The 25,599-nt window shown below is 43.1% G+C and overlaps 2 protein-coding genes across 8 annotated transcripts; one reads left to right on the top strand and one right to left on the bottom strand.

Annotated features, from left to right (window-relative positions):
* Positions 1–991: 991 nt before the first annotated feature.
* Positions 992–24,766, top strand: ehmt2 (euchromatic histone-lysine N-methyltransferase 2). 2 transcript variants are annotated; one of them, XM_030063417.1, is made up of 29 exons: positions 992–1,230; positions 8,775–8,855; positions 11,280–11,349; positions 11,549–11,698; positions 12,079–12,332; positions 12,656–12,734; positions 12,891–12,970; positions 13,129–13,263; positions 13,463–13,534; positions 14,791–14,911; positions 15,114–15,221; positions 16,504–16,640; positions 16,882–17,025; positions 17,558–17,868; positions 17,986–18,186; positions 18,579–18,661; positions 18,932–19,038; positions 19,166–19,288; positions 19,450–19,551; positions 19,990–20,094; positions 20,700–20,854; positions 21,132–21,299; positions 21,472–21,616; positions 21,773–21,850; positions 22,344–22,459; positions 22,940–23,026; positions 23,129–23,207; positions 23,748–23,923; positions 24,019–24,766. In XM_030063417.1, exons 1-29 carry the CDS (start codon positions 1,099–1,101, stop codon positions 24,197–24,199), a joined length of 3,780 nt encoding a protein of 1,259 aa, XP_029919277.1. In that variant the 5' UTR covers positions 992–1,098; the 3' UTR covers positions 24,200–24,766. The 2 variants fall into 2 exon arrangements, with proteins under 2 accessions (XP_029919277.1, XP_029919278.1); XM_030063418.1 differs by lacking the exon at positions 8,775–8,855 and having other exon boundaries at positions 993–1,230.
* On the bottom strand, positions 2,296–7,414 carry LOC115367605 (zinc finger and BTB domain-containing protein 12). 6 transcript variants are annotated; one of them, XM_030063421.1, is made up of 5 exons: positions 7,073–7,414; positions 5,736–5,939; positions 5,385–5,579; positions 4,688–4,900; positions 2,296–4,124 (listed from the first exon to the last, which is right to left on the bottom strand). In XM_030063421.1, exons 2-5 carry the CDS (start codon positions 5,937–5,939, stop codon positions 3,003–3,005), a joined length of 1,734 nt encoding a protein of 577 aa, XP_029919281.1. In that variant the 5' UTR covers positions 7,073–7,414; the 3' UTR covers positions 2,296–3,002. The 6 variants fall into 6 exon arrangements, with proteins under 6 accessions (XP_029919281.1, XP_029919279.1, XP_029919285.1 ...); XM_030063419.1 differs by having other exon boundaries at positions 7,119–7,414; XM_030063425.1 differs by having other exon boundaries at positions 4,688–4,798; positions 7,119–7,414.
* Positions 24,767–25,599: the final 833 nt, after the last annotated feature.

Below are 25,599 nucleotides of genomic sequence, written 5' to 3'. Positions count from 1 at the left end.
TGACCATTTTATCACCATTTTTGGTGATATTACTCTCATTAGAGACTTTGCAAAACCTTATTGTAGAGAACTGACGACAAAATGACTCAATTTTACATCAGTCAATAGTAGTTTGCCTATTACCTATTTTTTACCCACTGATAAACCCAAATGTTATGCGACGGTACAGAAGTTGATAATGACTCATTGCATTATTTCAACTGACCTCACGGTGGCGATAGAGCCTCACATTATGTTGGAAAGTCATACAGCACTTTCATGAAAAGTACTGTAACTGACTGCTGACTGAAACTGACAGTACATCAAGTTATAGTCCAGCCTAAGGATATAACAATAATAAATAATAATAAGTCCATTTTTTTCTGCACAATAATAATCAATGGCCATTAAAAAATAGCCACAAGCATGAAATCATGAAATTTTCACTGAAATACCAACTTCAAATGGAAAATTGTCTGCTTTCTCATTAACACACTGCAAAACTATATCTGTTAAAAAGCTATTTCGTTTCGATCATCCAACTAATATAGTCAGACGATCAGACAGTCGGGCCCAGATAAGCAACTCCTCTGCCACTGTCTGCTCCCCAGCCCGAGCTCCTTTCACCAACAACATAATTACATGGAAAGGAGAAGTGACCAAGTTGTTCTCCCTTCCTGCACAGCCTCTCAGCAACCCCAGGCTGCTCAAGGTTAACCACACTGTGATACAGTGTGTGAAGGCTTTGGGCTTATCTTTGAATTTGACCTTATTCATACAAAATAACAGATCCCCACTCCCTCCCTGCAGACTGTATTCTTGTCAAGGTGAAAAAACGTCTGAAAAATTTGCACCACCATGAGATACTACTGATTGACTGACTAGCAGCTTCGCAGCAACACATCAGTGAGAGGGGAAAACTGTGGTACTGGAACAAAAGACTGGAGAAAACAGAGGATTGGCTGAGGGAAACGCTGGGGAGGGAACAGAGCAATCAGGGATAATTACACAGACTCAGGGCAGGTGAGACTGACACACAGAGCACAGGCAAATACATAAAAAAAACACAAAGTCCAAAACACACACACACACACACACACACTTACAAAAATCAGAACCATGACAGGGATACATTCAGCTTTCATAAAATTCTTTGGCCTTTCTGCTTTATTTAATGGTGACAGTAGAGAAACAAGAAAGACAGGAAATGGCATGGAGCAAATGGCTGGAGGAATCAAACCTGCTGCTGGGGTAAGGACACAGCCTTGATATGTTACATGGTCCACAAAGTGAGCTCATGATCTCTAAAAAAAAATCTAAGTGAACAATTACATGACAGGCAAAGACAGTACGATTTCACTGCAGGCTTTACAGACTAGTTTTTGTTGTAAACTTGTGGGCCAATTAAGCCCTTTGAGACTGTGACCTGTAATTTGGGGCTGGACTTGAACTAGTTTTTTGTTGCAGTAATGAAGGCGGAACATCCCATCATGTTGGAGGTGGATGACATTGACTGGCTGATACACAGTGTGCACCTCACACAGATCAAAGGAGCCATTGTGATCTCGGTTCTGGGTTCATGTGTGTTATCTGAAAATATGGCCATGCCTCCTAACTGCCATAACAGGTGGAGTGACTAACTGTGAGTGTGAGAATAAGTGAATCAGTGAGGGAGTGAGTCACCTCCAGATCCAAGAGTAGCTTTGCATCTAAAAAATCCAATATCATGCCAGTATTTTGTCAAATCAATATACGTGGCCTACAGTATGTAAGTCTTCCCCGTGCTGCAGGTATAGGCTTTCTTCTAGTTAATGTCAGAAGTGTGGTGAGTTCCTTTTCTCACAGTAGTTCCTCTCCTCTTTTTCGTTGTAGTTGTACACCCTTTGTCTGGTCCTGCCAGCTGCAGATGAATTGAGGAAAAGGGTGAATCAGTGCGAAGCTGAAAGTCTGTATAACATCAGTAAGATGCCTATGGATGACTGAAAGGAAGGAGAGATGTGTGTTTCTGTGATTGTATATATATATCCTACAAAAGGATATGTTATAACTGGAGGTGCAAAGATCTGAGACAAATTTTCCAGCGGTAGAGTGGGAGTCAGTCACACAACTTCCAAGAGAGGACAAAGGATAGCAGAAATAGCATGAAATGTCCATCAAGCACAGACAGTTGTTGAGTTGGCGTCTCATCAGCCAGCCAAACTTAAGATATAGCTGAAACATTTAAGCAGTCAATTGGCAAATAACGGTCCAATAATAATTTTACTCGTCGATAAATCGTGTTATTTATCAAGTAAAAATACCAAACCAGACCAAATGAAGAGGAGAACCTGCAAAACTTTCTGATTTTATTCAGAGAAAACACTATACATCTGAACATGTATACATTTTTTTTTTTTTTACTGATGGGTGAACTGACTACTTCAAAATGGGGCACTTCAATTACAAAGAGCTTATATTAGGTGAATATCACTGCTGTGTCGGCTGCAGCATTCACACCATCAGTGATTCTTGAATGAATCACAACTTTGGCTTGTTGATGTGGATGCACAAACAAATACACACATTCTGAATCTGAGTGCAAAAAAGAAAACAGTTTAATGCAATGCAAATAGTGTTAGGAGATTGTATATTAGTTAGATATGTTTTTTATTTTTTTTAATGATTTTTACTTCTCTAGCCTATTATTGGCTGTCTATCTCGCTATTGTGAGAGGTCCTTGCTTGCCACATCATTACTTAGTATGTATGCCTTTCTGACTTATGGAAAGGACATTTTAAAAAGACAACTCATTGATTGTGACAAGACTTCAGTCTTCACAGGATTTTAAAAGCCTTAGTTCTCAGTATCAACTCAAGGTCGAAAATTGTGGACTCTTTTATCGCCCATGCGATAACTGCAACTCCACGTTGAATAACTTGACTGGATAGCTCAAAACCCTGCCAGGTTTAATGCAATGAGCTGTGAAGTCTGTGTATGTCCAGACATTTAGACATTTCAGTGCCTTTGTCTTTGCTTGTTTTGGCTTATGACACTTGCTCAGTGACTGGGCGTTCCTGCTCCTCCTCTCTTATTCCTCCTCCCTGCTCCCTCTCCCTCTCTTCTTGCTCATGTAGCGAGTTCTGCCCTGTGGTTTTGCCGTGCTGTTCCTTCAGGTGGCGCCTCAGAGCGGGCTTGTGGGCAAAGCGGGCGTGGCAGTAGGCACAGCGGTGCGGGCGCTCGCCACTATGGAGGTTCATGTGGTCTATCAGCGTGGACTTCTGGGTGAAGGTCTTGTAGCACAGGGGGCACTGGTGGGTCTTGCCGGCCCCTCGGTGGACGGCCATGTGCCTCGTTAGGTTGGCGGAGTGATGGAAATGCTTGCCGCAGCAGGGGCAGGCGTACAGCAGGTGGGTGGAGCGGGAGTGGATTGCCAGGGAGTGAGCTGAGGGGAACGTCATGCCGCAGTGCTCGCAGATCACAGGCCCCGCTACACTAGAGGTGGAGCCCACCACTGCCACGGACTCATCCCCACCCTCATCTGTCGGCACGGTCCCCAGCCCAGAGCTCCCCTCTCCAGCACTGCAGCTCGACTCCTCCAAGGCGTACTGAGCCATGCTGTTGGCGGCCATGGGGGTGACCTCATCTCCCTGAGCCTCCCCCATGCTGAAGTCCACCCTCTGGAGGTCAACCGAGAGGTAATTTCCTACCTTCAGCCCTTCTTGGGTGTAATCCAGCCCAAAGCTGCCTCCCATCCCAGCGGTGGCCAGGTACCACAGGTCCTGATGGTGAGCCACACCTGGAGGCCTTTTCTCCTGAGACGACACCCACCTCCTCCTCTTGAAGCCCCTCCCCCTGCCCCTCCCTCTACCCCGGCCAACTTTAGGTTCAGACAGTCTGCGTCTGAAAGCGCGGAGCCCTTCCACTGGGAGTCCCTCCCTCGAGAAGCCGGCGGCGGTCAGATCCTGTTCTGTTAGATTCAGGCCGTACTCGCCTCCTTCCCCTCCGACGATGACGGCATCTGTTTCCGAGTAACAAGCATCCTGAGGCCCGTCACCAGGAGCTCCTCTTTCCTCCTCCCTGTCTCTCTGCTCCTCTTCGGGGATGTACACTCTGAACACGTCGTAGTCCTCCTGCCTGGCCTCTTCCTCCTCATCTGATGCATTAATCTGCAACAGAAGTGTCTGATGAGTTGTCAGATATGGTGTTTTATACTAGTGAACAGATCAGTGATTCACACCAGGGTTGGACTAACCAGCCACCAGCCAAATAACGTTGATTTTTATTGTGGTTGGTAACAAAGTATCATTTTGAGGTTCTATTCTCTTCTTAAAAGCAAGCTGCTGGATAAAATGGTATTTAAAAAGATACTTAAACCAACTTTCTTTGTCAGGATTGGAGGCAGTGAGCCATTATAGGTGAAGCATCCCTTTAAGAGGCTGGTGTATGCATTGCACCTATTCACAACTTTTGCCTATACACTAAATATGCAAATTATTAGGGAGATTTTCCAGTCACAGCTCATTTTATGCAATCTACATCTTATTGTCTCAAATCTTTAAATTACATCTCCAATTTTTCTTTGCTTTTTTCATCTACATTTCCTCCTTTGTGTAGTACAGATTTAATAAAGTAATCAGGAATGATAGCTTCTACCAGGATTCCAGTATATCTAATATTAGCATTATCAAAAGGTACTATAATCTGCATTTTCTCCTTCTCTCACACGCACCTTAATAGTAGAGTCATCCAGCACGGGACTGTCATCATGGTGTTGATCACTGGCCTGAGTGTGTTTCTCAGTATTGTTGTCATCCAGGGAGTGTCCTGCAGGACTGTGTGGCTGTAACGGCGAAGGTCGGTTAGTGGGGGGAGACATGGAGGCAACCGAGTGAGAGCTGCCGCTGACTATCACTGCTCTAGACTGGCTCTCCTCCGTCCTCACCTGGAGAACGATACAATAACAGCAGTGATCAAACTTTGATGACGAAGATACACTTTCTGTGATCAATTTCTATGATCTGCTGGGGCTGTGGAAGTTCTGAGAGGGACAGGAAAGGACTAAACAAACTGGTCAGAAGAGCTGGCTCTGTTTTGGACTGCCCTCTGGACACTATTGAGGATGTGGGACAGAGAAGGATGTTAGCCAAGCTGACATCAATCATCGACAACCCATCCCACCCCCTTCAGCTTTCTTTTTTGCACTGCCTCATATTATGTATAGAGTACTATATTGTGTATACTGTATATTGTGTCCCTTGTTTTGAATCATCTCTGCTGCTGCCTGTAACACCTGAATTTCCCCTATGGGGATAAATAAAGTGTTATCTTATCTTATTTTAAACAGGACATGAGGAAAAAAAAATCACTTTTATATTGTCATGCACATTCCAGCTGCAAAGAACATTTATAGACATTAAAAGACTGACCCCTGATGGACCAGGGTTCCTCGGCTGCATGTACTTCTTCAGTGCTCCTCGGCAGCGTTCAACAATATGCTCCATCTGCAGGTAACTGGCAGCCGTCAGGTAGTTGACGATCTCCTCTGGGTTGAACTGAAGCACCCCAGTGTAGCAAGACTGGAGCAGATCACACACTACCGTGGAGCTATGGAGCATTGACACCTGGGATGAAAATGTGAGGAAAAGCATGACCCATCTGCACTCTAAACAATTCTCTGAGCGTGTGCATGCAAAAAGACAAGAAAGTATGTATGAGTGAGAGGCACAGATCAGGTATGTTAGCGTGATGGGACGTGTGTATGTGTGCCCTCTGCAAACCTGAAGCTTGGGGGAGGGGTTGAGGAGGAACTGGTCACGCAGGAAAGGCGAGCATGCTGCCAAAACCACCTTATGGCCCCTGAACGTCTGATTTTCACTGGCCACAATGGTGATGTCGCAGAAATGCTGGCGGGCCCTCAGCGAATTCATGTGCTTCAGGGTGGTGTCCCCGTGGCCAGGCAACCGGAAGCACAGCATCTCCATCTTGTCAGAGTAGGAATATGGGCAGTGGATTAGAGACAGAAGCGGAGAATCAGAAGGCAGATATAACAAGTTGTACAAAAGGACCAACTAACCACAGGGTCAAACTTGCTTTTCTGAATCTGATCTGCTGCTCCACATGTACTTTCTTCAGTGACTAAAAAATACACTCAAATGCTTATTAAGAATTTAATTTATGAAGGAAACTGGCACTGATGTATAGAGCTGAGTGATATATTGTTATTATATTGTTATCCAGATACAAACATGCGTGATATTGATATCTCAAGACAACGATATGGACAATATCAATTTTAGGGTTAAGATTAGCTTAAGACAATGATTGGTCTGCTCTTATCAAAACATTTTGAGAATTGACTGTTTTCTACATCCAGTTAGTATTGTGTTTTTTGAAGAATGCTCAATTTGCACTGTATATTTTGTTGAAACATTGTGTCAAAGCTGTTTGATTTTTTTTTTTAATCAAACAGCATTTAAATTTATTTCAATGCAGCCTAAGACAGTGATTGCTCTGTTCTAATCAATAAAATACTTTGTGAAGTCACTGCACATCCAGTTGGTAGTATGCTTTTTTTTTTTTTTTTTTTTTTTGGAAGAGTGCTTATTTTTTTCCCCACTGTTATTACACTTAAAATCTCATCTAAGTCTGAACCCTGATTCATATCATGTATTGTATCGCGATCGAGATGTCTGGCATAAATATCGGTGTAGGAAATTTTGTCCATATCGTTCAGGCCTATTGATGTAGATGATCCACATCCCCAATAAAGTCACATCAGCTAACGCTAACTAACTAACGCGTTAACCTAAGTTGTGGATTAACAGAAGTTGGACGCTAGCTAGCGTGTGTATGCTAGCAACGATGTCGCCGGAGAGTAAGAGGAGAAATTGGAGGCATCCGGATGACTTCAAAGAAGAGGAGGCTAATTAGAGATGGTGGTCGGTCTAGGCTGGCCTACAGGACCGTGAGACACCCCTCCGGTCAGCCACCATAGCCTTGTTTTCCCTGCGTGCTGCTGGCCTAACCCACCTGTCTGAAGCACGGCTCTAACCGCTGGCTAACGTTAGCCACCAGCGTTAGCTTCTGCTTGGTGAGGCAGAGTGACAAAACTCACACAAAATAACCTCAGCGCGGAGTGGTCAAACTTTATCGTCACCCACCGGCGTTTTCCTCCTCCTGTCGAAGCTGATATCTCCCTGGCTTTCTTTTACGCGTTAGGTTTCGAGACGGCGGGGCTACGTGACGTTAGTTAGCCGATGATGTGCGCTCATCCCACGGCCGCTGCTCGCCTCTCGCTCGGTCTCTGTTTACTTTTGGCCCCGTGATGCAGGGCAGCGCTGCGAGACAGTGGCAACCAATACAAACCCGATCATTCCCGAGTTCACTGACTTTGAATCGGTTTTCCTCGGACGGCTCTCCCAGTGCAACGCTGTACAATTACAATACCCGCACTGACTTGTGATCAGTGATTTTAAAAAATCAATGAACACACGGGGCGGGGCGCGCTTGGTGACGAGGCGCACGTCAGGGTTGCCAAGTCCGCGTTTTTTCCGCCAAATTGGGCTACTTTTTAAGTGTTGCCGCGGGTAACAAATTTTGTCCGCGGGTTGGGCTTGGGCAGTCATGAATAAAGATTCATATTTTGAATGACCAATGTTTATACCCAAATCCTGTCAAACTGACTCTGGGCCAGATCAGCATATAAACTATCCACATACACTACTCAAAAAAAGTTAGGGATATTCGGCTTTCGGGTGAAATTTCAGGATGAACCTAAAATGCATTATAACCTTTACAGGTGAACTTAATGTGACCTTCTGTAAACTTTTGAATGCACATGTCCAGCTGTTCAGTGTTTCAGTACTTTTTGCACAAGTTGTTGTTCTCTAACAAGGAGTTTAACGGCAAAATTCACATCAGGTGTTTGATGCTCCAGCTCATCGAGGTCGTATCATTAGGGAATGGCTGCTGGAGACTGGGGTACCTCAGATGGAGTGGCCTGCACTTTCTCCAGACCTGAATCCCATAGAAAACCTATGGGATCAGCTGAGTCGCTGTGTAGAGGCTCGGAGCTCTGTACCCCAGAACCTCAATGTCCTGAGGGCCGCCCTTCAAGAAGAGTGGGATGCCATGCCTCAGCAGACAATAAGTCGACTTGTGAACAGCATGAGACGTCGTTGTCAAGCTGTAATTGATGCTCAAGGGCACATGACAAGTTATTGACACTGACATTTTTTGTTGTGGTATATCCACCACTGTTGTTGGCTTTTGTTTCAAGAAATTGTTTGTGATGAGGAAATCACCAGTGTATGCTTCTACTTAAATGCCCTACTTTCATGATATAATATCACTGTAGCGTGAACATTTTATATTTTCCATAAATTTCAACCAAAAGCCAAATATCCCTAACTTTTTGTGAGTAGTGTATGTCACATGCTCCACAGACAAATAATATGCCAATGCTGTGTGAGGCCACTCAGCACATGACCAATCACATCATCAGCACCACTCGTGCCCAGTGCCTGTCAGCTGAAGTAAGGTATCCCATATTATATTTTAAGTTCTGATATACTGTAAATTAAATAGGTGAAAGAACTGTTTCGGGAAATTGCCTTTAATGTTTATGGTGTTATTTTATAGATATAGTGCATTTTGCAATTATAGCAATGCTGTTGGACTTTAAAAGCAACATATATGGATTTTTATGGGCATATTTTGAGTTCTGGTATTGGGCTGATTTTTGGGCCCTTTTTATACCAGGTTGGGCGGGTTTTGGGCTGGTTTTGAGTTGCTGTTTGGCTCCTTTTGTCTCACAGACCTGGCAACCGTGGCTCACGTACAATTACGTCGACGCTCGCAGGGGGGGAAACATGTCGGCGTCCGAGACAACGACAAAGGTAGTGATCTTTAGACAATCTTGAAATGGCATGCTGTTTAATTTGTGGTTATTTTTCCACCGGCTGTAAAGGCAGCAACGCCGCGAGAAGATGCCACGTGTTTCACTGTACCAACCGCTCGCATTAGTCTGTTATTATTCCTGAGTAGCTGCTAGCGCTGAAGATATGCTAACACTGCTTTCACTGCTAACGTTACAGATCAGGGTTATACAGGGAATTCAGCGGAATTAGATGTTTTCTGCATTTCATTAGTGCTTTTCATCACGGTGGATACTTGAGCGCTTTCTGTCGCATCATTAGAGGTGTCCTCCGTCTCAGTTTGGTTAACCCAGGAGACATTTTGCACAAACACTCTAGTTATTACGGCTTCCTCTGACCAAAGAGAGGGCAAACAATGTAAAAAATCTTAATTTCGTTTTATTTTACTGACTATAGCCTTGTTCTGATTTGTTTGTTGGCTTGAATTGAGTTCTGACTGAGAGCCAGCGAGCTGATGTGCGCATGTGCCGAGCGCGTCTCAGCTCTGAAACATGCTCCACTTAGGAGATATTTCCCACCTGACCGAGCGGACTATCACGTTTTTATCCACATTTACAGAGCCAGGAGTTCATCCTGGTACATGTTTGTTACATGGGAGAATGAGCTGCCTTGCCTTTGAGCACACTTACAGCCTGAGGGTGGTTGTCTGACGGGCTGATGGTGAGCGGGAAACCGAATCTGTCAGAAAAGCCGTCCCTGGACGATCGCCATTGGTTGAAACCTGACTTGGGAAATAAAAACGCGCAAATCAGGCAGACGCACATTAAAGGGATCCTCCAGGATGCATTATTTGCGTGATACATGATAGAAAATGCATTAAGTATCAGGATTAAAAGGGTTTGATGCACCCTGTGATATAGATCCCTGTATGCAAATTATATTTTACCTTTTGTTAGCTGGACGACTTTAAGTTCCTAAATGGATGTTAAAGGTAGATCAACAAAACGTAATCATCCACAATGCATTTGATGTTCTTGTGTCGTGTCGTTTCATATGTTAACATATTGCATTGTTGTTGTTTTTTTGCAAATAGTTTGTCAATACAAAGCATGCTCAGTGTGTATTAGTAATTACCAATTAACAGTACTGTAAAAAAAAAAAAAAGAAGAAAGAAAGAAAGAAAAATGGGTGGTGAAATTGCTCAGTCATCTTCATTTTGAATTTTCATATTGTCCCTTCTCTAACCAAAAGACATGCCCCTTTCCTGTTGCCATTCTCATCTCCCCTCTATCACCGTCCTCTCACACCGCACAACAGCTGCTTCAACATCTGTTTCCGTTTGCATTGTTATTGGCTTTGTTATTGCAGTCTTTGCAAGTCCTAGGAGCACTAAAACTGTGTTGCTGGAGTGTCTTGCTAGATCACCGTTTGGCCTGTAAGGTCCTTAAGATTTGCAGGACTTTCTTATGACTGTGTGAATGCAGGAAAAGATCGAAAGTCAAAGGGAAAGTCACCTAGTGAGTCCCTAGCAACATCAGTTTTGGGTGGTATCTCTCACTAATGTGAAGAAGGCAGTTAGAAGCTATTTTGTTGTCCTCTGCATCCTCTCAGGAGCCAAAAGTTAAACTTGGTCATCTCATTTACTCCCTCACATGAGTGATGACAACATTTGAGGACCTGGACCATTTGGGCCCTGCCAGATTTGTAAAGTCTCTGTTATTTCCTTTTCCTCATGGGGCGTCAGGTCAGTTTACAGGGGACAGGGACCAGCTGTTGGTGTAATTCCAGGAGGAGGAGGAGGGATTTCTTGTTGTTTAAAGCTAGAATCATGAAGCAGGCACTCGCTCCTTTCATGTTCCTTTTGTGATATCAGCTCTTGCTCTTGAATACTCTCATTAATTTCAAACAGGGTGAATGGCAGATCTTTGAGAATGTAAAAATTGATCACTTGATATTATCGTGATGCAGATTGCTTTTGTTGGCCCTATTTGGTTCTCCTTGCTTTGGTTTGCAAAGGTTACAGATTATGAATAGCTAAATCTTATTGGTGTGTAAGCTTTCACAACAAAAGTTATTGATTGAAAAAATATGCATCAGTCAGTTCAGTGGTTTCCAGTTACATCTCATTTTCTTTAGATGCACTGTCAAGAAAAATGCCGCACATCTCAGGTATCATTTCCCGGGTACATCATATTGACGCTCACTCAAGCAGCTGTGAACAGTCATCACATGACGGCCACAGCACCCAAAGTGTCGCACTCTCTTGGGGTCTCTTTGGCAGGTTTTTCGAGTCAGATTGTGTTCTTGCACTGATGCAAACCGCAGTGAAAAAATAGATTCTTTGCCTATTTTCTGTCAGCTTGAACATCAGTTTCTTGTTAAAGGGATGGATAATTGTTTCATGTTCTCTCCACATGCCACTTTTTGTTGTTTGTCACCCATTAGGAGCCTCTGGAAGAAAATGCCTCAGAAACACGAGGAGATTTGTTAGCGGGAGCAAATCAAGCAAAAGAAGGTATGTCTGTAGCTAAGTGAAGCAGAGAACATGTGAACCGTTTGCACTTTGTTGTCTGATCACTTTGAAGGAGTTTGTGTAAAACTGACATGCATGCACAAGCATCCTCACCCAAAGTAACAGACATTATTTGCAGATTTCTGCTCCATGTTCGACACTGTTTTTTAAAATTGATGGAGAACTCTAAAACATTTGCCAGGTAAGGCAGCTTCCAACACATCTGTGGTTGCCAAGGAGACAGCGCCCGCTGGTGAGATGTCTCTGCAGCCTGGAAAAGATGGTTCCCAAATTGGAGAGGAGAGCGAGAAGCGACCACCTCCCTCTTCCCCATCAAACAAAGCTCCTGCAGGTGAGAATTTTAGTTTATTGTACAATTTGTTGAACTTAATTACTTTATATTTACTTACTTTATATAAGGAGGATAATGATGATGATAATAAATACTTTGAGGTGTTGAAACTGCCAGTTTACTGTGTTTAAATGCATTTATGTGTGTTCGCTTTGTATGTGAGGCTATGACACTTTAAATGTACTTACATGTTTAGATGTACTTACATGTATATATGTGGATTGTGGCATTTTAATGTGTTTGCATGCTTTTCTAAATATCTGGTTTTATGGATGCAGTAATGATGCTAGACACATTTCTGAGCAGTTAAGTATCCAATCATAGTAGTAATAATAATAATACAATGACTTGAAAGGATATATTTTGTCCTCCTCTTATAGGACACGCAGCAAAGTCCCTTGCATCGACCTCCTCCTCATCACTCCCCTCCTTTCCCTCTACCTCTTCGGCTTTGTCTCCTGGCCGAGCAAAGATGAGTGTTTCTGGGCCCAGCAGCAGTAAATCAGTCCTGCCACCTGCTCCTCCTACCTCCTCTTCCTCTTCCTCCACAGCGTCTTCCGCTCCTTCTGTCTCAACTGCCCCGCCAAAGATCCACCGGGCCCGCAAGACCATGAACAGGCCCCCACCCATGCAGGTGAGCCCAAAACATCTTCTGCAAGACCTCACTGGAATAACACAGTACGAAAAAGGCAATTGAATTAAAACATAGAAGTTCCCATTGAGTTGAGTGCTTAAATTTTCACTGGTGGCTCTATCTTGTTGTTGCATGGCATTTGATGCTGTGCCCTGCGCTTGCAGATGATATTTTCTAACTTTTGAACCACAAAGCGCCCTTGAAAGTGCATTTTAAAATGCTGAAAGATTGGGCTTTCTGACAGACACTGATGTAAATGATTCTCTTATTTTGTTGTGCAATCTTTTCATGGCCGTTTGAGTCACTGAGTATTTGTTGTACAGATAAGCCGTGTTGAGGCACCAATTGTACCTGTTATTCCTTCAGGACCTTCTGCCTGCCTTGCTTCAGATGGTGAAACTGGTTAGTGGCTAAATCTGATACCATATTCATATTAACTCAAATGTTAACACTGTTGTTCACCTATATAAAACAGTGACATAGTTTTATGTAGGAAAAAAACATATTCTTTTGTATAGTTTGTGTTGCATTGCTTGGTTTTTCTCTACTTCCCAACAGCTGCAAAAAGGAGAAAACTGGGCCTGTTATCCGATAGCACACCTGAGAAGGCTGAGAAAGTCCCAGACAAAGCCCAGAAGGTAATATATACTTTGGTATGTTAAGGAATAGTGCCAGGGAAGGAACGTATCGCTGTCTTTGATGGTACATAATAAGTTTATACGGTATAATAAAGGGTACCTGGGTTATTGAATGTGTTTTTTTTTAATGCAAATTTCTGATTTCTCCTAAAACTCAGGTTGAAAGTTTATTCCATAAAGAGGTGGAGCCTCTTAACAAGCCTAGCCCGGTGAAGAGCAGCACCTCCAACTCGGTGGAGGAGGCAGCTGAGCCAGTGAAAGTTTTCAGTCCATCCACTCGGGATTCAGACAAGGTGCAAGGCTTTCATTTGCTTATTGTCCACTGAATGTAACCACCCATAGCCAACAAGCACGTATTATTGAATACTGTTGTACCTTAATATGTGGCATAGCTGTTTTATGTAAAAAGGGACAGGTGTTTATATTTGTGGCTTGTTATATTTGTTGCGGGCTGTATGTCTTCTGTAATTTAAACTTCATTTGTTCTTGCAGTCTGAAGACTGTGCATCAGAAGCACGGCCACAGGCTAAGGATATTGAGGGATCAGTGAAGGTGTCAGATCATGTGAGTAGTTCTCTCAGTTTTATTAGCTTGATCGTTACTTGTATCTTAATTTGGGGTGTAACGAGTCACTCAATTCATGATACGGGGTTCACGAATCAGTATTCGCACAATATTTTGAACAAAATTGGAATTATTTCTGGGGTGTAATCAGTGCAAAACAGTGTGCTTCCTTATCTTTGTAACATTAAACAAATGTATCTCTACAGCCCTGCTGTACTGAACTGAGCACTTGGACAAATTGTAAATTAGTGGCGCTGTAGCAGTTTTACCACAACTATAATAAAAACAAACAAGCAAAAACAGTGATATCTTAAATCACATAAACAATGCAAAATCGATGTGTTCTCTGGCTGCTGTTGTGCATTTTTTTTTACATAGTAGCCACACTATCCTCTTACTTTACCTTTTACAGTGATACTTCTGATTCTTACCCATATAGTGGCATTTGCTACTCCAAACAAGTGAGAATGAGCGTTTCAACAGGAGTGTTCCTCTTCAAAATGAAGTAGATTAGGCCTAGTAAACAACATGATTTTGAGTCGTCACTGAAAGCTGAAAAAATGTGTTGAGTGATCTACAACACGCTTTTGTCGGAGCTTCATTATTGATGCCAGCCCTCTTGCTTGCCAACTGGTGGAACTACTTAGTTTTGGTGTCACTGTGCAATAGAGACAGCAACAGAGACAAAGTAGTTCCACCAGCAAGAGGGCTTGAAATAAATAAACATGTGCAGTTGTGCATCCTTCAAAATACCTTTTCAGCTCAAATTTTGTTATTTGTTTGGTCAGACACACAATTCATTTTGGAGAATATCACTACCCGTGAAGCGCATGTGCTCTCACCAGGGAAGGGGTTGACAGGTCAGACTTTGAGGAGCTATTATACTTGTATGAAGTAGCAAATACCACTACACAGGTAAGAGCTTAAACTAGCATTTAAACTCTTGCAGTGCTGTCTGCACCTGTGGATGTCATGTCTCATAAGGTTGGCTAATATTTAATTGTGATTTATTTAGGGGAGCTGGTGTCTCTGTTCTCTACATGTTGCTCAGTGTGTAGCTGATATGAATAGTGAAAAAGTTATTTGTGCACCATGTTGACCTAGAATACCCTATAAAGTTAGAATAACCTATAAAGTTATTTCAGTGGAAATTTAGTTAAGTCAAAGCTAAACCGTTAAGCGTGCAGCATTTCCAGCCTGTGCGCCATAGATAAAAACAAAATTTTTGGTATTCAGCTCAAATGTCTCCCCTGCAGAGTTCAGAGTCTGATGCACAGAGGGGGGTCCAGAGTAAAAATGGAACCGCCGAGTTTCCATGGCAACAGTCAGGCCAGGGCAGAGAGAGAGACACCGCTGATGAGGTGGAGACGCTTGGAGGTGAGAGACACCATAGAAGTTTGATCTACAGAGTTTTGAAACGGTGCTTTTCTCCCAGAGATGTTATCCATATTATTGTGCACTTAGTTTGAAAGTAATGTAACATGAAAGTAAGCCGCTGTAACTTGGTGAACGATAGCACATTCCAGTTAAGTCATATGGTATTTTTATTGTCATCTGGTATCTGCTTTGTCCTCATCAGTGGAAGAAGCAGCAGGTTCTCTTGAAAAGGCCAGTGAATACACAGAAGTCCCCTTGGGTGCCTTAGACATCGCTGCTGCAGACAGTCTGACACTCTCACCTCATCATGGTAAGTTTATGATGGAAATATGTCACTATAATCTGCAGTGTTTGCACAATATTTAGGCTGGCTGTGTTGTATTTGATATGGAAGTATGTACTCTGAATATTGCATTTTTCTCTACTTATGGTTTAATTTATGGGCAGATGCATGTAAGGTACAGGAACACAAGTAACAAGTTGAACTGTAAATATTTGTAGGCCTATTTGAAATACGAAATTTGCTCTGTGTAGTTTAACATAAGTTTGATATACATATACAATATGAAAGAATACATAATGCAGTAAATGGGAGCAGTCATTCAAGCGCCGCTTTTTCTTGGGTAGCAACAATCCTGAGCATGTTCTCTCTACCTTTCAGTGCATCTGTGTTTTAATCAAGTCACCTGCAGGGTCTTACAAGTGTTTAAAAAGAATTGAATTTACCGTAATATTCTCAAAATAAGGCCTTGAAAGTATTGAATTTGGTTTACAAAGGTCTAAAAATATCTTCTTGTCCTATTGTGGTATTGAATAAATGCTGCAATATCATAATTAACTGTCAAATATATAAAAGTGTTTTGTGTGTGTGTAACATTGCAATTTGCTCTGTTTGGTGTGACCTGGATGCTACAGCAGTCCAGGAGCTGTTCACATCAGTGTTTTGCTTTACTCTCTGGAGCATGCAGTGTGCTTGAGCTCGGTCCGTTGTCAGGAAAGAAAACAGAATGCACCTTGCTACTAAGTTGGCTGAGCTCAACAACCTGAACAAGCAGATTGCGGCCAAGACTGTAGACTGAAGACTGTAGGCTCTTGTGTCTAGTGACACTCAGCTGGCACACACTTTCACTGCACAATAAGAGTGGATTGCTGAACTTTCCGATCCTAATCTACCACAATTCAAATAGGAGCTTTTATTACCAAAAGGTGCCATGTGAGGCCACGGAGACCCTGGGGGGGGGGGCATCTGTGATGCCATCTTTTTCATGTTATGTTATTAGAGTACACACACACACACCTCACAAAGACATTGTGTATTAAATACGCCTGTGAATATTATAATAAAATAAAATTCAACTACTTGGCAAATAAGTAGTTGCTAGGGCTTAAAATTCATACTGATTTTCCAGTATATCCTTCAAACTTTTGACAGTATGGCTGTGAAGTTGGCGTTGAAGTTCACTCTCAGTGGTATTAAAAAGGTCTTAAAAAGTCTTAGATTTAACTTTGAGAACCCTGGGGGGTTCCCTGTTTGATATGACAATCCTGTGTGTGTGCTCAAATATGACAGTAAGGCACTGTCTTCTCTGTAGAAGGAAGTGATGCAGGAGACACGGAGCGGCTGGAGGAGCTTCCTCTGTGCAGCTGCAGGATGGAGGCTCCTCGTGTCGACAGCACCAGCCACAGCATCAGCAGACAGTGCATGGCCACTGAGAGCATCAATGGAGAGGTCTGTGTTCGCTTTTGTGTGTTTGAGTTGTCTCTACTGACAAATGTGTACATGTACATATAGATTAAGAAAATTGGCATTTATAGGTAACCATAACCTTCAACAGGGGCAGAAAGTGAGTTCGACTGCCCAAAGCACTAAATTACCATAGGATTCTTAATCAGTACCATTGGTAATGAGTGACCCACTTTCTTCATTAGTCACTTAATGCCAGTTTTTTTGCCTCTGCTGTGTTTTCCAGCTAAGGGCCTGTACCAGTACGACTATAAAAGGGGAGACAATGCGGCCGTCCAGTCGCGTGCCCCTCATGGTGCTTTGTGAGAACCATCGCTCACACATGGTCAAACACCACTGCTGTCCCGGATGTGGATACTTCTGCATAGCGGTAAGTGTTTATGCCACCTTTGGCTATCACTATGAAAAATACTCTGTGTTTAATACAGTATATTCATTGATACTCTTGAGTTCTGTGACTGAGGACTGCAGTAGAACTAGAATTGGACCAATATATTGGCAGCATATCAGTATTGATCCATCTGAAAAGTATTTTTATTCCACAAATTTGGCTGATTCTGAAATTTGTTACTTTATGCCATTTTTTTCTAGGAGTTTGTCTCTAATACAACTTTAAAATTTGTAACAGAATAAAACTTACTTAACCTTGAGTTTACAAAACAGTTATCTTAAAACTGACTTAAATGCTGAACCTGTTTTACATCTGTATTTCTGGTCTGATTCTTACATCTGTATCGGCCTCAAAAAATTCTTATTATTAATTCCCTAACAAGAACTTACTGTTGGATGTTGTTGTAGCATTGAAACTGGATAAGACTTTTTTAGGAGTTGCCTTTGAAACTCACATTTATGTATTTTTGGTAACGCTGACCTCTGTGTCCTGCTTTCCTTTTCTCTTTCAGGGTACTTTTCTGGAGTGCTGCCCAGACCAGCGCATCGCTCACCGTTTCCACCGGGGCTGCGTGACGGTGCTGGGCGGAGGGCGCAGCAGGGCAAACGGCGGCGGCATGCTTTTCTGTCCCCACTGCGGTGAAGATGCCTCGGAGGCCCAGGAGGTCACCATCCCCCCCTTCGCCTCAGCAGCGACCGTCGTCACCATGTCGGCCTCCTCCACCACCACTCCATCCCTCCCTCCCCCTGTCCTGACGGCGCCCTCCCTCACGGCTTCCACAGGAGGCATGAAGGACGGGAAGAAGCCAGAGAGACCCGTCAGGTAAGAGAGGATGGCGACGACGAGGATTCGACAGAAAAACATTAAGGTTGATTGTTGACTGGTTTGAGCTGAGTAACCCATGAAAAAATTGGCTCCCTCTTTCCCTGCCTCTTCCAGCGCTCGTATCCGCAGTCATGGAGTGATAAAGCGTGAGGTGGAGCAGCCTCCCCAGCCTATAGCCTCAGGAGAGGGGGGAGTGGACAGCGTGGGGCCTTCCATCTGCCTTCCGAATGGCAAACCCATCTGCCCCAGTGCTCTTCCTCCCGGGCCGAGCAGGGCAGCGCTGCAGAAGGCCATTCTCACCCAGGACACTGAGAGGTTAGACTTAAAATTAGTCTTCTATTGACATAATGTGTGTGGGACATCCTCAGTTTGTCTTGATGAGTGATGTGACTTTTGCAGAAGCCCTACTTTTGTTCCTTGCTCCTGCTCCTATTGAACTGGTGCTGAATTTTTCTCCATTTGTTCAGGAAAAGTACCTTTTTTCCACGCATTGTTTGTACCAGTGGTAGTCATTGATATCATCTAAAAAAAAAAAAAACATCAATCCGAGCAGCTCTAGGTTGTGGAAAATCTTTATTAAAACAAGTTTTGTAAACATGTATCACACAGTTATAGTATAACTGCAAGCTAAACTCAGATATTTCAACTAAGTCTCTGTTTCAGTGGACTTTCAAGGATGAGTTTAGACTGTTTTGTTTATTGGACAGGAGGAAGAAGCTGAGGTTCCACCCCCGCCAGCTCTACCCTGCTGCCAAGCAAGGCGAGGCGCAGAGAGTTCTTCTCATGCTGAGTGAGTGCCAAAATCACTTTTTTTGTTTACTGCACTTTGTAATGTGTGTTTGAAGAGACTGCCAGTGTTGCGCAGTCGGAAACAAATGGGTCTCATGATGGTGCTTCTTCTAACTTCACGTCATCTGCGTTTGATCACGCGCATATGTATGCTCCTCTTGACTGCTGATCACACAACCAGATCATGTTAGAACGGTTCAGATTTTGTTTTATTGAAACACTGTGTGTGTGTGTGTGTGTGTGTGTGTGTGTTTGTGTGTGTGTTTTCCAGTGGAGGGCATAGATCCCACGTACCAGCCTGACTCTCAGAACAGGCGCTCTGCTCTGCACGCTGCAGCTCAGAGAGGCCTGCTGGAGATCTGCTACATGCTGGTGCAGGTGAGAGATTGAACACATCATTAGTGAGTTTGACAAGGCTCCATGTTTTACATTATAAAGTGTTTCTTGATGTTTTACACATGTTGCGCATTAGAGTAAAGGTTATATTTTGCTTGTGCACTGATAGGCAGGTGCTAAAGTGGATGCCCAGGACAAGGCCATGAGGACGCCTCTGCTAGAGGCAATCATCAACAACCATGTGGAGGTGGCTCGCTACCTGGTCCAGAACAGTGCCTCTGTCTATCATGCTGTGAGTGCCTGTCAGTTTGTAAAATTTCAACAAATACAATGGCAGTTACACACTAGGAGTTTTTTAAAAATAAGGATTTTAGTCTTCAAAAACGAGAGTCTTTAAACCACACTTTAAATGTGTTCTGTCTCTCTTCTCATGTTCCTGTCCCTCTTCCCCAGGAGGACGACGGATACACCGGTCTCCACCATGCAGCCAAGCTGGGCAACTTGGAAATTGTGTACCTTCTGCTGGAGACGGGGCAGGTTGATGTCAACGCACAGGTGAGTGAAGAGCCAGGATGTCACTATTGTGGATCCATATGTCTTATTGAAGATTCTTGTTTTCTTGTTTTTGCATTACTGTCAATTCATTTATTCCGTTTCCATTTCTCATAGCTGTTTTTGCATGTATGGATTTTTTGACAAATGATACCCATGCCAGTACATTTAGACTGAAGCTGCTAGTAATTAATGAAAAATAAAAGTATTTTCTTCCCTTAGTATTTTGTTCTTTGCAGGGTGTATAACATTTAGACCATGACACACTAAAATTTAGGTTAATGCCTGATTTATACATACTTGTATGGCGTCTGATCACAATGTCCCATTAGAATTAATTCAAGTTAAGGGCTTCCCATAGACAAACAGTGTATTATAGAGTGATTTTACCATATGAAAAAAGAGGCATCTGACTCTTCTCCATGATGTTGCCAATATCAGGACAGTGGTGGCTGGACGCCAATCATCTGGGCTGCTGAGCACAAACATGTCGATGTGATCAGAGCTCTGCTGAACAGAGGAGCTGATGTCACCATCAGGGACAAGGTCAGTCACCACTACGCACAGAAACTTCTCTGCTCCTACACAACATTTTCACTTCCTTACAGGTGGACTGAAATGCTGGACACTGAGGGAGACGTTTGGTCTATTTTTTTTTTTTCCTGGATTGTTTCTGTTTTTAACCTCAAGCTCTGATTTAGGTTGCAATCTGAAGAATTCTTGCTTTTGTTTTTATTTTGTTTTTTTGTGAGGTTTGGTGCTGAGCAGTCTCCGCTTGTGGTGGTTGTTGCACTGCTCCTCCCACAAATAATTTGGCAATCAAACACTGTGACATCTGCTTTCTGTTGATAAAATTTGAGTTTCTGTTAGATGCTGTTCTGTTTTTGTCTGTTTCAACTGTTGCTACTCATGCTAACTTGGCAGTATGTCCTCTATTTCTAAACAAGCTGCCATTGCTGCATCTGAAAATGCACAAAGCTGTGAGGTGTTAAGAACAAAAGAGATTAAAATCTTTTATAGACTGGGCATAGATAGAATCCCCATTATGTTATATCAGCTGGTATTAGAAGGGGGCAAAACTGCAATTTATTTCCATTAAAATTCACGGATTACTTTTGAAGACCCGTGTCTCCATCCTCCTTCCCCTGCAGGAGATGAACGTGTGTCTCCACTGGGCGTCGTTTGCAGGCAGTGTGGATATCGCTGAGCTGGTGCTGAACGCCGGCTGTTGCCTGTCCTCTGTCAACATGCACGGAGACACACCACTCCATATCGCTGCCAGGGAGGGCTTCGAGGACTGTGTTACGTGAGTGACTGTCCAGGGAGAGTGAAACACAAAGCTAAACCGCATGTGGTGCAGGACTCTTGCCATAACACCACCCACCACTATTTGGTTTCCCTCCTTATAAGTGTTGTAATTCAAATGGGGAGGAAAGCAAATGCCTAAGTGAATGTAAACCATAATATGAATGTTTTGAAGCTATGAATTCATGATCTTTTCGTTGTATTCTGTTTCAATGATGAATTAAAAGGCGCTGTTGGATTGGGCGTGATCTTGATCTCTGTGTCACCGCTGTCCACAGGTTGTTCCTCTCCAGAGGGGCAGATATCGACATCATGAACAGGGAAGGAGATACGCCTCTCAGCCTGGCACGAGTCGATACGCCGGTGTGGGTGGCACTCCAGATTAACAGGAAGCTGCGACGAGGGATAACCAATCGCGTGCTTCGGACGGAGAGGATCATCTGCAGGTTGGGGTCATTTGTTAGTATTTTCTACAAAAGAACCGTCAGGAGCTGTTTCAGATTCTGTCTACAGTAATGAATGTATAGGGTCTCAGGTTACCTTGTTTTTGAGTTATGAGCCTTCTCTTCTTTCAGATTTCCCTTTTTCTTGTTTTAACACCATTCTTACCTGTTCCAGTGACATTGCACAGGGCTATGAGAACGTGCCCATCCCCTGTGTGAATGCAGTGGATGACGAGGACTGCCCTTCAGACTATAAATATGTTTCAGAGAACTGTGAAACTTCTGCAATGAACATAGACCGCAACATCACACACTTACAGGTAAAATGTGCATGAGTGTCTCTGTTTTTCTCATTGAAGCTGTAATCTCCATTAGTCTTGACCTGCCTGCTCTCTCTCACTTAAACACACACAGAGCTATGATATATTATCTGTAATAACGAATAAATCTCATTGCTTCCCTTATCTTTTCTTCAGCACTGTAGCTGTACAGACGACTGCTCATCTAGTAACTGCCTCTGTGGACAGCTCAGTATCCGCTGCTGGTATGACAAGGTAAACAGAAAAGCCACACCATTTGAGTATCCTGCTCCTAGGAGCTGTGTAAATACAGCGAGGCAAGGAACTTTTGCTAGCATTGTTTAACTACTAGTTTGTTTTGGGGTTTCTTAAGCACAGACTTCGGCAGAGTTACCATCCCTAGGTTTGGGCAGTAGAGTGGTGTGGTTGGAAAGACACAGTCCTTCAGCTGAGGCACCCATGTCAGCAAACATTTACCCTGTTGTGTTCCCTGTAAGTGTCCTTGACCAAGACACCAAATTCCCACCTGCCTCAGGTGTCACCTGTAACCTGAAGCTCCCTGTGAATGGGGGCCAAGGGAAAACGGAAGTTCTCTAGAAGGATGCTTCAAATAAGAAATGAAAGGCACTGAGGCTGATCATGACGGTGTGTTAAAAAGTTAACCACATCATGGGGCCAGTGATCAGAATTTGTACGTTACATATTATTTCAGCAGTGACACTAACCTCACTTTGTTCTCTGTTGCCAGGACCAGCGGTTGCTTCAGGAGTTCAACAAAATTGAACCCCCGCTCATTTTTGAATGTAACCTGGCGTGTGCCTGCTACCGAACATGCAAGAACAGAGTAGTACAGGCGGGCATCAAGTAAGGATTAGAAGTAGAAGTCATGTAGCTTTGTCTGTCTACCATGTGCCACTGAGGCCCAACAATACAGTTTGATTTCACCACAGCAGCTGATTTCACTGATAAATACGCCTTCATCCAGGGAAGATGCAGCTACAGTGTGAATCACCTGCTTGTAGTCTTGGAATAAAAACTCTGTGTGCCCTGCTGGCACATGTTTGATAACCATTAATGTAGCACATCTTGCTGAAGGCAGCATTGGCAAAACACTGATGAGTAATCACAGAGCAAATCCCAGATGATTAACACCCTGCAAAGAGAGAGATGCATGTGTTGCTCTTAGCAAATGTAATCTGTCAGAATATAGTTTCTCAGCCAAATATCTGTTCATTAGATCCTGCATAGAAGAACAAACACCTGTGCTCTGATCAGTTTTAGATTTGCTCACTCCTTCTGGCCAACAGAGTCTGAACCCATATCATTTCCTTCTCCTCTCCTCAGAGTTCGTCTCCAGCTCTACAGGACAGAGAAGATGGGCTGGGGAGTCCGTGCTCTGCAGGACATTCCCCAGGGAAGCTTCATTTGCGAGTAAGTTTAACTAGTACACTGGGCAGACAGGTGGATGTCGTTCAGTTTGTAAAGCTAGAAGTTAATTAATGTAATAAATGTTTGATTTCTCCCTCTGCACAGATATGTGGGGGAGCTGATCTCCGATGCAGAAGCAGATGTCAGAGAAGATGACTCCTACCTGTTTGACCTGGACAATAAGGTAACCTTGTTATCTCATTCATAGAAATGGGAAACAGGAACAGACACAAATCACTAGCCAAACCTGGACTTAGAATTCAGTGAGTATCCAGCATGTGGAGGGGGTGGCGGGTGCACACCGGATGCTTGCTGCATTGCTTTATGGCACAAAACAAGAAAGCAGCACTGTTCCTCCATCAGAAACTGAGCTAAAGCTTTCAGAGTTCATAGTAGACTAAGTGAAAGGCCAGTAGAAAAGTCATTTCAATTATCTTTGTTTTTTTTAATTAAAGTGAAAGGGAAAACCTTTTGCCAAGAGGTCAAATGGGATGAAGAGGACAATCTCTTTGCAATAGGAGGCACTGTGTACCAGTAGTAGCATTATGGGAAATGTAGTCTTAATTTTGTGAAACATGACCAGCATGAGACAGAGCCCACTGTGATGATCTCAATGATATCTTTAAAAGTGCTGCATGTAGCAACAGAATATTCTGTCTTAGTCAGCAGAGCAGCTTTATGTTGTATCTAACCACCTTGCTTTTCTTTCTTATCCTCTATCAAGGACGGGGAGGTGTATTGTATTGATGCCCGCTACTACGGCAACATCAGTCGCTTCATCAACCACTTGTGTGACCCCAACCTCATCCCAGTGCGTGTGTTCATGCTGCATCAGGACCTGCGATTCCCGCGCATCGCCTTCTTCAGCTCCAGAGATATCCTCAGTGGGCAAGAGCTAGGGTGAGTCGAGTGAAGGAGTTTGTAACGACACGGCTAATCCTCTTCCTTCCTTCTGTCCTCCCTGAGAGTTTGACTCGACTTGTCTTTTGCAACAGGTTTGACTACGGAGATCGCTTTTGGGACATCAAGAGCAAGTATTTCACCTGTCAGTGTGGATCGGAGAAATGCAAACACTCAGCCGAGGCCATCGCTTTGGAGCAGAGCAGGCTCGCTCGGCTGGAGGCCTGCCCCGAGTCAGGAGCTGACCTGGGGATGGCCATGCTGGGAAACTCTTAAGTGCCACATTGTACCACAAAATAATACATTCTGGGGGCTGCATTTTGTGCTATCTTGTCATTATCTGTGATTTTGTTTGTTTGTTTGTTTGTTTTTCTATGTAAGGTGCTATTTTGTCTACTTAAATAGAACTGAACATATTCTTAAATTGAGAATTGACAATGTCAGTCATCCATTATGCCATTTTTAAACGTTTTGTTTGTTAATAGAGTATGAGTCTTGTCTTGTTTCACATTTTGAGGGTAACATGAGGAAAAGAAGTGGTCTGTCATGCTGTGTAAAGTCACTGTGCTCTTTTGACATGAGATGAAAGTTTGTGCACTCAGTCTGCTAACTAACAGTCATGCACTCATTTTGTGCCAAGAAACAATGTATTTGGATATAATAATGGGTCAGACTGTAGCCAAGCAGGACTCAATATGGACCTGAGGAGGACATCACTTGCGGATATTTGTGTTGGCTCTGTTTTGTCATTTTTATACGTTCTTTGTCATTTGATTTTTTTTTTTTTTTTCACATTTAGTTTAATAAATTAGCTCATGACTGATCTTGGGCTCTTGCATTTGATAAACGGTGTCTTTGCATCTTTTCTGCAGCATTAAGGTTGATGTGACCAGCTGGCCTCTTGTTTTTCAATAAATTTGAACAAAACAGAGAAAAGTTTGTTAAAAGGTGTTATATTGATATTATATTTCACACTTTTGCACGTGTAGTTGTATCTGCAGTGCACACCCACAATCAGTCCAAGGCCAGTGCAATATCCTTACACCAGTTTCAGCTCTCCTCTGTGACAAATGGCGTCCATGTATAAACACTGACTTATGAATCTGGTAATTTGTGGTAAACATATTTGTGTGTCAGCAATAACATGGTGAGAGCTGTGACTTGCCATTTATTAAAAACTATATAGCCTATATACTTGAAGGTTTTTCATTGTAAATACAGAGGTATAATAGACAACAGGAGTATTTACAGAGATGAAAACCAAACGCGGACACGTAGAAGGATGCAGGAGTGAGCGTACAGAGAGAGAGAAAAAAGAAGAGCTCTCACACTGCTCCTGTTTCCGTACTCTTGGTAGCCAACTTGGGAATTTACAAAAATCTATGCGTGGCAAAACACGGGGAGGTTAGTGCGTGTGTCACATTTGCAGGCTCTCAGTCACATACTAACTAATATAGAATACATTTTTGTTGCTTGTTACTAGAACTGTCTCAGTGTGAATATGGCGAGGAGAATCCAGTGGAGAGATGATTGTGAAAAAATAAAATATTCAATTTTAAAAGGCTGCTTTAGCCAGTCAGTGAGTGTGACAATTACATGAAATTACTTGATCCATGGGAAGACAACCAAAATGAAGGCATCACAACATAATAGATTAAAAAAAACGTGAAAAAAAA

Source organism: Myripristis murdjan, chromosome 11 (genome assembly GCF_902150065.1).
Source record: "Myripristis murdjan chromosome 11, fMyrMur1.1, whole genome shotgun sequence".
Taxonomy (NCBI): domain Eukaryota; kingdom Metazoa; phylum Chordata; class Actinopteri; order Holocentriformes; family Holocentridae; genus Myripristis; species Myripristis murdjan.
This window is presented reverse-complemented; position numbering and strand designations above follow the sequence as displayed.

What these genes read in the sequence shown, in the direction of transcription:
- ehmt2 (XM_030063417.1), top strand. Translation starts at nt 1,099, where the DNA reads ATGACAGGGATACATTCAGCTTTCATAAAATTCTTTGGCCTTTCTGCT. An exon ending in ATGTCACCATCAGGGACAAG is followed by an intron (nt 20,095 to 20,699) that starts GTCAGTCACCAC and finishes CTTCCCCTGCAG; the next exon opens with GAGATGAACGTGTGTCTCCA. An exon ending in TGTTTGACCTGGACAATAAG is followed by an intron (nt 23,208 to 23,747) that starts GTAACCTTGTTA and finishes TCCTCTATCAAG; the next exon opens with GACGGGGAGGTGTATTGTAT.
- LOC115367605 (XM_030063421.1), bottom strand. Translation starts at nt 5,939, where the DNA reads ATGGAGATGCTGTGCTTCCGGTTGCCTGGCCACGGGGACACCACCCTG. An exon ending in ACCCCTCCCCCAAGCTTCAG is followed by an intron (nt 5,580 to 5,735) that starts GTTTGCAGAGGG and finishes TTTTCATCCCAG; the next exon opens with GTGTCAATGCTCCATAGCTC. An exon ending in GGAACCCTGGTCCATCAGGG is followed by an intron (nt 4,901 to 5,384) that starts GTCAGTCTTTTA and finishes ATCGTTCTCCAG; the next exon opens with GTGAGGACGGAGGAGAGCCA.